Source organism: Gobio gobio (assembly GCF_949357685.1).
Source record: "Gobio gobio genome assembly, chromosome: 6".
Lineage (NCBI taxonomy): Eukaryota > Metazoa > Chordata > Actinopteri > Cypriniformes > Gobionidae > Gobio > Gobio gobio.
Window position 1 is genome coordinate 60,795,649 of NC_137102.1, and position 12,580 is coordinate 60,808,228.

Genomic DNA, 12,580 nt, shown 5'->3' on the forward strand with positions numbered 1-12,580 from the left:
GTAGCTTTCTAGACCGCCAACCAGAGACTGTCAAAGCGGACTACGGCCAGCTACGACGAGCTTTAATTCGTGAATACTCTGATCCAGAATCAGTCCAGGGGCTCATCGCTGCTGTGGACCTCAGGCAAGGTCGACTTGAAACCCCACAGAACTTTTATAATCGACTGCGACATACCTACTTCGGCGCACGAAACGAACCAGGCATGGAGGAGGACCTCAGCTTCAGAACCCTGTTCCTCCGAAACCTCCACCCCACGATTAATCACCATCTGGGAGTTCTGGTTTGTCCACGCAGCATGTCCACCCAACAGTTAAGAGACTTAGCTCACAAGGCTTACACCAAGCAAAAGGCTATTTCTGAAAAGACTGTAAAACACCCAACCATTTGCCCTGTCTCTGAGCATCGCCCAGAGCTGACCCTAGAGGGCGCCCAACAGAACCACAGTTACGGACCCGTCAACAGAGGGTCTACACCGTTCCAAGCCAGCAGAGGGCAGCATGATCGTGGTAATGCCCATCCAAGGTACCAGAACGATCGCTCTGGAGGATCCTGGGACCGGCCTCGCCCCCTCCACAACCAAAAGGGGAGGGGCACATGGGAAGCCGGCCGGCAACCCAGAAGGAGCCGAACCCTCTCTCCCAGAACGCCAAGCCCAGAAAACCGACGGAGGGACCACTCTCGACGTGGTACTGGTAAGAGCGGATCTGAGCCCACGGCTAACAAGAAAAGCATGGTCGAGTCCGAAACTGCAGAACTGCTGAAGGTACTGAAGGAGTTTCTACAAAAGAAACCCCGCAAGACAGACAAGAAGGATAAACCAGACACCGCATGACTGAACCGGACGCCTGAAATCAACCTTCCTGACCTTTCTGCAACTGAACCTAACACCCAGAACACTGTTTCCCAACCACAGACTCTCGAACTAACTGTTGCACCCCCACACGTCAGCAACACCCACTCACTCCAGCTGACGGCAACACTTCCTGACCGAGACAGTGTCACTCCGCACACCAAGGTACATGAAAGTGCTGTCCTGGTTATCTGCACTCACAGTGAGACACAAGAGACATATCCCGACTGCCTACCGATCAACACACAGGCCCCAACACCCAGACTCTTGGGGAACCTGATCGAGAAGGGAATGGCTCGAAAACTCTACCTAACCATCACCTTGGAAAAGGAACTGAGGCTCGAAGCCCTGGTTGACACCGGCTCCGACCTAACGTTGATATCCGTTCAACTGTTTGACAAACTCAAATTTGAAGCACAGAGACAGAATCGCACTCTTAACCTTCACACGTGTAAGCTGAATGTGCAGTCGTACAGCCAAGACGACATCCAGCTCAAAACCATAGCTCCCATTCACCTGACGGTTGGGCCTATGAGTCTTGTACATCCTGTCTATGTGTCACCTATGAACACTTATCCGTTTCTCATCGGCAAAGACCTGCTGGACCGTTTCGAACCTTTACTGGACTTTAAACAGCTGAAATTCTGGGCACAAGTGCGAGAACCTCTTCCCCTCCAGACACACAGGTCTTCTGAGCAAGACTGTCAGGTCACAGAGGTCACGGCAACCCCAACAGAACCAGACTGTCAAGTCACAAAGGTCACGGGAACTCCTGCAGCCAGCCGTGAGAACACAGTCTCAGACCCAGAGCAAACTTCAAGTTCGCTACTCTGCACCTTTCAGCTCACCATAGACTCTGATACTTACAGCCCCAAGGTCATGACTGACCTGCAGCTGAATGATATCACCACAACGAACACTATTCTAGCATTATGGGCAGACAACTCAGCCATTAGTCTCTCACTGTTCAATGCACTCAGGGAACACGCACCAGACCCGCCTTATGCCAGCAAGCGCACCCGTTTCCCTTTGAACTCACACCCCTCCTCTATGGTGTCCGCCAGAGGAATCTGTGCGCTGCGCTTGACATGGAATCATCGGTGCCTGACCCATTACTTCCTGGTCCTTCCGGACCCGCCCCACGATGTTTACATCGGAGCAGACATTTTGGTTCGCCTCCGGGCTCATGTGGACACGTTCAACGAAGTGGTATGGGCCCCATTGACTTTACAGCCACATGTTTCCATCAGCCATGACAACCTCATGTCAGGACAGACCATCCCTGAGGTCTGCACCCTAGTCAACGAACAGGGAACGGTGGTACCAGCATACACCAAAGGGGTCGCTGTTCGGCTCAACATGCGATGTGGTCAAACCTTAAACCACACGCTGGGCTTCTTCCAACCCTCACCTGAATGTGTGGAACTCGGACTCACACTTGAAGCCACACCCCTCACTGAAGTGTCATCTCGTGTAGTCTACATCCTCTTCAACAACTGCACAGCAACTGACATCAACATTCCCAAGGCCTACCGGCTGTGATGGCTAGTGAGCCATGACTTTCATGACTTTGAACTTATACTACCCATCATTGGGCCCATTCCACCTGCACTGATACCCGAAGGGAGCACAGATAACACACTGTTCACCGCACCCTTCAAATTCATTGCCATCACGTCTGTCATGCCAATGACCAAAGACCAGGTGTGCCGAACGGAGCTGACTGAGGACAGTCACCTCGCGGTATACACAGTCTCCCACCAGCCTGTCGGTGAGACTGATGACCCTGCCACACCTCCCAAGACCAACCTGACTGATGACACACATACGGAGGAACCTTACCCAGGTTTTGAGTCTCAAGTGCAGCAAATTCTACGAGACGCTGACGCGCTCCAGAGCGAGACAGACCGTCAAAGACTCAAACAAGTCCTTTATAAGTTCAAAGAATCCTTTGCCAAAGACTCTTTAGACTGCGGTCTCACCAACCTCCACACGGTGCGCATCCCAACGCACCCTGATGCGCCTCCCACTTTTGTCAAGCAATACAAGATTCCCATCGCCTCACACGAACCAGTGCAGGAGATCATCGAATCCATGCTTGAAAAAGGTGTCATCCGTCCTTGCAACAGTACCTTTTCAAGCCCCTTGTGGCCTGTGCTGAAACCCAGCGGAGCCTGGAGACCCACGGTCGACTATCGGAAATTGAATCAACAGGTACCGTTGTCAAGATGGCCTATGACCCAACTAGAACAAGAAATACCCCGAATCAGGGGAGCCACAATCTTCTCTACACTTGATGTGGCCTCTGGATTCTGGACCATTCCGGTGCACCCAGAAGACCAACACAAGCTAGCATTCACATTCGGCAACCGACAATACACCTTCAACAGGTGTCCGTTCGGCTATGCCAACTCACCAGCTGAGTTCAACATCTTTCTGAACAAAGCCTGCCCAGACGCCAGAGTAAGAGGCAACCTGATCTATGTAGACGATGTTCTCATGAAGAGCACAACGGTGGCCGACCACCTGAATGAAATAGACTATGTTTTGAACCAACTGTCCGCAGCCGGTGCCAAGATCGCCCTCCACAAAGGACAGTGGTGCCGGACCAAGGTCAACTACGTGGGCCTGCTCATCGGATCCCAAGGCATTGAACCTCAATCAAACCGTATTCATGCCATTCAAAACATCAAGCCTCCTACAAACGTCTCTGAGCTGCGCAGTTTTCTAGGGGTATGCAATTACTCCCGACAGTTCATCGAAAACTACTCAGACATTGCTAGACCTCTAACAGCCCTGCTGAAGAAAGACTGTCCTTTCGTCTGGTCAGACGCTCAAGAATACGCCATGACGGCACTTAAAAGACATTTATGCACAGCTCCATGCCTTGCTTACCCCGATCCACAGAAGGAATTCTACCTGGAAGCCGGGTTTTCCGACCAATGTCTCAGTGCTGGCCTATATCAACGACATGACCAAGACAAAAAGGTGGTCGCATATGCCAGCAAAACGCTTCTCCCACCAGAGTGCAAGTTCTCTGACTGTGAAAAAGCTCTGTTCTGCACGGTGTGGGCCATTCAGCGATTCTCCAACTACATTGGGGCACAGAAAGTTATCATTGAGACTTGCCACCAGCCCGTAATGTTCCTCAACAGCCAACGCATCCGAGATGGCGTTGTCACTAATTCACGTATAGCCACGTGGTTAATGGCCCTCCAGGGACGCAATGTTGAGGCACGATACGCACAAAATCACAAGTCTGCACTGGGTAATGGCCTGGCTGCATGCCAAAACTGCTCTGATAACACGCCTGCTGCTGCAGCGGATGCACAAGAACCCCAACAACAACAACTGACCTGTCACAGATACTTTGAACCGAATGCGTGCCAGGGCATGCCCACGGCCTACGTCGATGGGTGCTCCTACAACCACGACGGCGTCCTAAAGGCAGGTGCAGGAGTGCTGTGGGTGAACGATCAGCCGTGCCCACCACAACACTTCAAGTTGGGCCCCCAGTCATCACAATATGCAGAGATAGCAGCTATTCTCATAGCCCTACAGATCGCATCAGCCAATGACATCAGAGAACTGCTCATCTGCTCAGACTCTAACTATGCCAGACTCAGTTTCGTGTGCCACCTTCCAAGCTGGAAACAGAATGGTTTCAAGACCGCTAACAACAAGCCAGTCAAACACCAACACCTGTTCCAGGAATGTGACAACATCACAAGAACACATGACCTGACAGTGTACTGGAAGAAGGTAAAAGCACACTCGAAGCTACCAGGTCTCGACAAAGACTTGAATGACCAAACAGACGCCCTCGCCAAGACGGGCGCACTACACGGCGACATGTGGGTACCCCCAAACCCTACATCCAGCCCCAACGTTGCAGTGCTAACCCGCAGCAAGCGACCGGCACCGGCTACAATGCCCGCCTCGCAGCCGCTATCGCTAACTCCGCAGATTTCCAACAACGACATCGCGGATATGCAAGCCTCTGACACTGCAATAAAGACAATTCTTGACCACCTCTCTGACCCCTCCTGCCACCCTATCACTGACTCTGAGCTCACTGATGACTCAAGCCTCAAACATCTACATAACTCCAGACACATGTTGCGTATACAGGACAACATTCTGTGGTTTGCGCCCGATGACAACACAACGCCACGGCTTGTGGTGCCACGGTCGCAAAGGGGGGTCATGCTAATGTATGCCCACGACACACCATGTGCTGGACACCACGGCACCAGAGCCACGTATGACACACTGAAACAGGTGGCATATTGGCCCGGGATGCAACAAGATGTGGCAGAGTATGTCAGAGAATGCCTGGTTTGCTGCCAGTTCCAACCAGCAAACCCGAACCACAGAGCCCCACTGCAACGCAGAGGGATCACGTTCCCGTGGTCAGACCTACAAATCGACTGGGTGGGACCCCTGCCCAGGTCCGCAAGAGGCAACAAGTACTTCCTCACGGTGGTGTGCCAGTTTACCAAATGGGTAGAGTGCCTGCCAGCACCCAATGACACCGCCCAAACCACAGCATACCTCCTGATGAACCACATCTTCTCCCGGTTTGGATTGCCACTGAAAGTCAACTCAGACAGAGGCACCCATTTCACGGCCGAGATCATGCAACAGATCTGGAAATGCCTAGGGGTACGGGCTAGACTTCACATCAGCCACCATCCAATCTCGTCCGGCCAGGTCGAGAGATCGAACCGAACGGTGGTCGCCATGTTGAAAAAGTATGTGTCTGCTAACCAGAAAGACTGGGATATGAAACTCCCCCTCGTTCTGATGGCTCTCAGAGCTACCCCGCAGGAATCGACAAGGGTGTCCCCCTTCGAGCTCATGACTGGGCGGCAGATGACTCTGCCACTTCACTTGCTGTACCAACCCGGAGACTCCAATCTTGTCACCGCGTACACCACATTCCAGTACCTCGAGGAGCTCCATAGACACTTAAAAGCAACCTTCGCGTTTGCCCAGCAACACCTGCAGAAAAGCGCTGAAGGTCAGAAAGCATATTACGACCGGAAAGCATCACACCAGGAACTGGATGTGGGCGACAAGGTCTTGTATTACAGCTTCAACCCGCCACCTTTGACAGGCCCCCGGCGGCTGTCGAAGAAATTTCTGCCTCACTGGACGGGACCCCATGAGATTATGAACAAACTCTCCCCAGTAGCGTACCAAATCCAGTTAAACCGGGGATCCAGAGAACCAGTTCTCAAATGGGTCCACCGGAACCAGATTAAGAGACATGGGGCCACTAGCATAGAAAGACAGGGAGGGGCCAATGCAAGCTAAAACTCAACCGCCGTCACCGAAGCGAAAAGACTGTCCCATCCAACCCGGGACAAACCTTGCTGACCTGTTCCTTTTCTCTCTCCCCTGCTCCTCCCTACCTCTCTCACTCTCCTGCCTGTAATAGGATGCGGCTGTGGATCATCCTCCTATGCCTCCTGTCAACCAGAGGCCAGCCGCCACCCGACCTCATCACACCAGGCCCCGCCTCGGGCATTGTATTGAGAGAACAACCGGGGCTCCTGATCACCAATTGCCGGACGCACACCCAGAAAGTGTACGTTCGACTCGACCCTCGCAACGTCTACAGAGCACACTACCCCAAAGCAGTAGCCCAGTACAGCTGGGCCGGTGCCCGGTGGACAGAAGACTCTCTCCTCCATGCCGAGGCCGATGTCAAGCACATGCTCAACCAACTGGAGAAGATGACAGTCACCCAAGCGGAGTTAGGCGGACACAACCGCCGCTCCAAACGGTTCCTGGGAGCGTTGCTCGGAGCCGCCGCCGCCGTTGGAACTCTGTTTAACATTGGCATGTCCAGTGTCAACGCAGTAAACATAGCCACGATAAGACGGCATGTGGCTGAAATTCAGACGGAACTCCCACAGCTAAAAGAGCAACTCACCACACAGAGTGCAGCTTTACAAACCGTCGGCCAGACATTAAGAGGAACGGTGGTAATTCTGAACACCCACAGTGTCCTGTTGAACCAGACCGTGAACTCCATGAAACAGCTGTTTACAGTCTTCCAGAATGACTTTGCTCAAACGCAGCTGGTCACAGCCTTAATGACTGACATGCTACGGGAAATAAGCTCCTCCATCGATAGCTTAGCCATGGGTAGAATACCACCATACCGACTCAAAGACATTGTCAATGTGGGCTTTTGGAAGGGTAACACACACCTTAAGGTGCGCACTCCTGAGGTGGTCGCCTACCACGACAGCGATACACAGCTGTACTTAGCCCCAAACCTGCACATGTGTACCCTGACTAAAGACATTCACTACCTCTGCCCTAGCAAGCCCTTCCTCAGAGACAACACCGAAGGAATCTGCGGACTACAACCGATGATCAGCAACACCCGCTGCCCTACCGATGCCACGCCTCGTACCCAAGTCACCGAGACACAGGCAGAGATCGTAGGTGACAGGTGGCTCGTCAACACTCCGGTGCGTACCGCTATGCTGATCTACGACCAGCATGACACCGCCACCCGCATCAACTTGTTGGACCAGAGCATGTGGATCCAAGTACCACGAGGGGCCATCCTCCACCTGGACGATTTGGCTTTGTACCATCTCCCAAGTGAAGAGTATCGGTCAGAGCTAGAAATCCCAGCCTTTTTCAAGGACCACAACTTCACCCTAGCTCCAGAACTAGAACGGTGGATTGAAAAAGGGGGGCCTCAGCTCATTGACATTGTTCCCCTCGACACAGCCCTCCAAGCATTGTCTCGATTGCCTATCCTGAATACCTCACCTGTTGTCCAAACCTGGACCGCCGCCGACACTGCGCTGTGTATCTCCATGATCATCGGCAATACCCTAACCCTGGGCATAGCCTTTCTCCTGTACAGGAAGTTCAACGAGATGAAAACCTCTACAGCCAAACTCACGACAGCTGTGTCTGGAGGTCTCCGATGGAAACCCCGGAGGGAGGGTACCATGCCAGAAGCAGATGCGAACCTCATCGAGCTGGCTCCTCAGCCATAACGAACACCTGCTACCCAACCGTCCCAAATCACCTGCCATCCGACCATTGCGATGGGGGTTGTCCGATAATGACCACAGGACATCATCCGACAAAAAGGGGGACTGTAGCAACAATGACCCGATTCAATCAGATTTTGGGCCGAATACATCACCGGATGAGGCTTCTACACACCAACTCGTGACTCTCCTAATCAAATCAGACATAGACAATGGGGTGTGTGTGTAAGAGATATCGAAGTTAATGAACAACCACGATGTCCGCCAGATTGTCTGAGTCTAAAGAATGGACCATCGAATTGTTCCGCCTAAAGGCATTCACATGACTTTACTCTGCAAACACACATACACGGAGAGCGCTGAAAGAAGACAATTCTTGCACAACACGTGTTACTTAAAACATGGGACTTAAAGAACTGTTTTAATAATGTTCAAATATATATAATCCGTTGATTTCATGTCTTTATACAATGTATTAGAATAACTAGGATGTCTACTGTTGCCAATCAAAACCTGTATGCCAGTAACTGTGATAATCTTGTATATCTGGACGCGCCAATCACAGAATGACCGTTCTTAGTATCTCTGTTATCGCGAAATTATGACTAGGCCAAATTTGGTTCAAAAATCAGATTTTGATGCATAATTTCAGAAATACCAGCTTTCTAAAGAAAAAGAGGCTTTAGAATTTCCCCCCTATTGATTAACTCAGAGGAGGGGGGTTCAGAGAACAATGGAACACTCGCGCCTTCTCGAGAAGATCTCTCCACGTACGTGATTGGATCTTTCCATAAGTCGGGCTCGGCCAGTCCATCTATAAATGCAGAAGTTATCATTAACTCCTTGCGCTCTGCCACTACGAGGAGAAGACCATCCTGGCCTTCGGCCCCTCCCCTTGAGAGAAGGACCCCTTTGGCCCCAAGCCAAAAGAGAGAGACGGACCTGCAACTTCTGGAGCGACTTTCCTGAACTTCACAGAAATTCTCCGGACTCACCTCCTTAGCGAACTTCCACGACGATTCGAACTCAGACACGTACACGAGAGAGCCTAATGCAAGTATTATATTTCACCTTTAACTGCTTGTACGAGGTTGTCTTAATTAATCCTGATTCACAAAATCATAAATGTCTGAAGGGTTTTGGTGAAGTGATTGAACTGTCTGTCTCTCTCTCTCTCTCTCTCTCTCTCTCTCTCTCTCTCTCTCTCTCTCTCTCTCTCTCTCTCTCTCTCTCTCTCTCTCTCTCTCTCTCTCTCCCTCTCTCTCTCTCTCTCTCTCTCATCTCTCTCTCCCTCGTGGATTCTCTCTTTCCATCATTCTTTTCCCTTTGATTTTATTCGTTAAGTTTGATTTTTCCTTGTTTGTACCATATCGTTTGTTTCTCCTATATATATGCATATTTACCCCCGTGTGATTCGTAGCTTTGTATTCTATAGTGTTTTATTAAAACTCAATAATTGCATTAAACTGAATCCTTATTGTTTTGCTCACAAATCTCGAAGTCACTGAAGCGTAAGATCTAAGCTACCCATTTAAGCTTGATTTTCATGTATTACTACTTCAGTAATACAAATTGTGCAAACATAAGAGATATTATTTGTCCTGATCAAACAGATCAATGTTTCTTAAGGTTTGTAAGATTGATAATTGATGAAGAAATCAATTTGGATAAAGGTTACTTTTAAATGATTAAAGGTTCCGTTATACGTTAATTTTTCTGTACAACAAGCTAATAATATTCATAAACTCATGAATATTCATACCATTTGAATTAATTATTCCCCAAAACGTATTGTTGTTACACCGAGACGATATCCCTCTTTGGGTTTGGTTGCTAGGGTGCTTGATACTGGTTCCTAGGGCATGGCTAGGAAGTGTTGAAGGTGATTTGTGATTGGCTGTTGATGCCCTGAGTCAAACGAACCCACCCTCATGTTTCTATAACACTTTGATCCAAAGATATCCCTTTGATGTCTTTCAATGCAAATCTATGGGATCAGTTGCTAGGGAGCTCTAAATGGTTGCTAGGGCGTGGCTTGATAGCTTCACGATGATCCTGAGATAGTGATTGGTTGCCTGAGTAAATTGAGCCCACCCCCTTTGTCTCTATGACACTGGGATCCAGAGTTATGGTCAATAAAAAAATCCCTATGCAAGTTTCCATAGTAGGAAAAACACATGCGTTTAATGGGCCGTCCCTCACCATAGTAAGTCTATGGGGCAACTTTTGGGCAGCTCTTGCGCCCCAGGGGTAACACTTACACCCCATTGTGAGGTAAGTTCTGACAGGGCCTGCCAGCCTCTTCAAATGTGGTAACCCACATGTTTCTACAAAATCCTCACTCTGAGCTATGACTTATCAAAGTTCATCCCAATGTTAAGTCTATTGGATTTTTCGCCCGCTTGGTGAACATCGTACGCCAGATCGTATGACAAACGGTCTGGGACGAGATACGCGCCGAAGTTTTGTCCAGAAGAAGAATAATAAGTATGCAAGAGAACAATAGTGATGCCTTGGCTTTGGCAAGCACCACTAATTATCAAAACAAACAAACCCTGAATTACTAAATAAAAGGATAATGTAATAATCCAACATTTCATTTCATTCTTCATTTCAGACCCGTAGGTCAATATCAGACAAATAAAAGAAAAGAGTAACAGAGCATAGCATACATTTACATACAACAAACATTATTTAAGACTTGTATCACTTGGATCGTAATGACTATGATTTCCTGAGTCACTTAATCGACTCATAACATTATTTATAATTCCTTAACACAGTGTGAAGTAGGAACATCCCTGAATACAAACACATGGCTTGCACTGTCCACACTGGGAGCTTAAGCAAAATCCTTAATGCGTCATTAAATGCTCCCTGAAGCTTACTATAAAACTCACTATATCTACACCACAGATGTGCCTTATAAATGTAAGTACAGTACATCATCTGAGCGCATATGACATTTACAAACCAACAATTTTGCCTGTCCATATTCACAGCATTGGCACTGCACATCATCATTTAAATCATTTCTGATAAAGTGACCCAAGTCTTTTATTCTATTCACCACAATTAAAACTTGGTCACCTACTGTACATAAAATGAGGAAACATTTTGCTTAAGATCCTCTTTAGTTTTAACAATCCCAACCACACTCTTTTTAGTATTAAATGTAATGCACACCACATATACAAAACAATCGTCTAATCAATAAAGTTATCTTCAATTACCTTCGTTGGACATGTTTTCTCCTGGTTTCTCAGTGTGTGTGTGTGTGTGTGTGTGTGTGTGTGTGTGAGTGAGTCAGTGTTCTTGGACTGGTTTATCATGATGGACTGGACTTTCTCAGAAACGAAACCTAACCTATCCATGTGTAGTCACAATGAAATGATTGTTTTGTTATTTAAGAGAGAAGTATTTGGAAATATACAAAGTATGTAATCGTGCCAACACTTTTTTTTCGATGTTCAGTTTATTTAAAAAATAATTTTAATTTAACATCATTGTATTACATTTCTCATTCAAACAAAATTGCATTGTGTTAAACTGACTTGAAACAGTCGCGTTTTAGCTCAACTCAATATTTTCATTTTTAAAGAACATGTTTCATTTAAGTCGGCCGAAAATAACATTTGTTGCTTCTTCGATTTATTTAAGTAAATTAGGTTAATACAACACAATTCTTTTCGACCACTTTACTTAATCCATTTGAGTTAAATAAATTATTTTAGTTGTTTTAAAACAGCATTATAGAAACCAGGGACAGGATTACCTTCCCATCATACTTTGCACAGGACTGAATACAGAGAGTAAATGTAGAAATAAAATGTTATTGTGTGCTTCATCATGATGAAAAGAAATGGGAGACTCTTTTTTATATTTAAGAGATTCTGGTATGTTAGTGTTTTTGGAGGTTACCATTGTGGTCAAGTGTAGAGCGTGTGCTTGGGGTGAGGACCTGCTAATAAAAATTAAAGTTGTTTTAATAATAAAAAAAATACTACTTCTACGACTATCGTGGTTGCGAAGGCACAAGTTTTTGCAAGAAAAGCTGTCAGAAGGCACACGTCCTGCTACTCTCAGAGTTTTTGTGGCCGCCATTTTAGCTTGCCATGCTCTAATTGACGGGGTTTCAGTGGGAAAACACCCTTTGATTGGAGCTGGGAGCGAGGCGACTGAGGCCTCCTGTCAGAATTAAAGTTCCCTGATGGGATTTAGCCGGGGTCCTTGAGGGGTTAGTCGAAAAACCATTTGAACCGCTAGCATCAGCGCCAGTAAAGCTTCTGACTCTAAAGATGATTTTTCTTATGGCCATCTCGTCATTAAAGATAATTGGTGATTTGCAGGCTCTGTCGATCTTGCCATCCTGCTTAGACTTCGCCCCTGAGATGGTTAAGGCTATTTTGCACCTTCACCCTGACTATCTTCCAAAAGTCAGCTGGAGAAACTCCACTTATTGTGTCCAGTTCGTGCTCTTCAAATTTACGTCAGAGCAACTGTTTATTAGTCAAGGGGGCCGTAACCTGGGGGGCGGCCACCACCAAAACAGATTATGTCTCATTGGGTGAGGGATGCTATTGCCTATGAGGCGCGCGGTTAAGCTTCGCCTCTAGGTTTGAGGGCTCATTCTACCAGGAGGGTTGCATCCTCCAGGGCTTTAGCAAGAGCCGGCCCCTTGCAGCCGGTTTGTGATGCGGC

General features: G+C 48.1%; 1 protein-coding gene across 1 annotated transcript in view; it reads right to left on the minus strand.

Moving 5' to 3' along the window:
- Positions 1-12,580, minus strand: part of LOC307128604 (uncharacterized protein) — a gene marked incomplete at its 3' end in the record, with an annotated part of 51,643 nt that overhangs the window by 23,130 nt on the left and 15,933 nt on the right. The window contains exon 3 of the mRNA XM_079820518.1: positions 11,113-11,171. Within this exon, the coding sequence (XP_079676644.1) occupies positions 11,113-11,171 (59 nt within the window). The remainder of the gene's footprint in view (positions 1-11,112; positions 11,172-12,580) is intronic.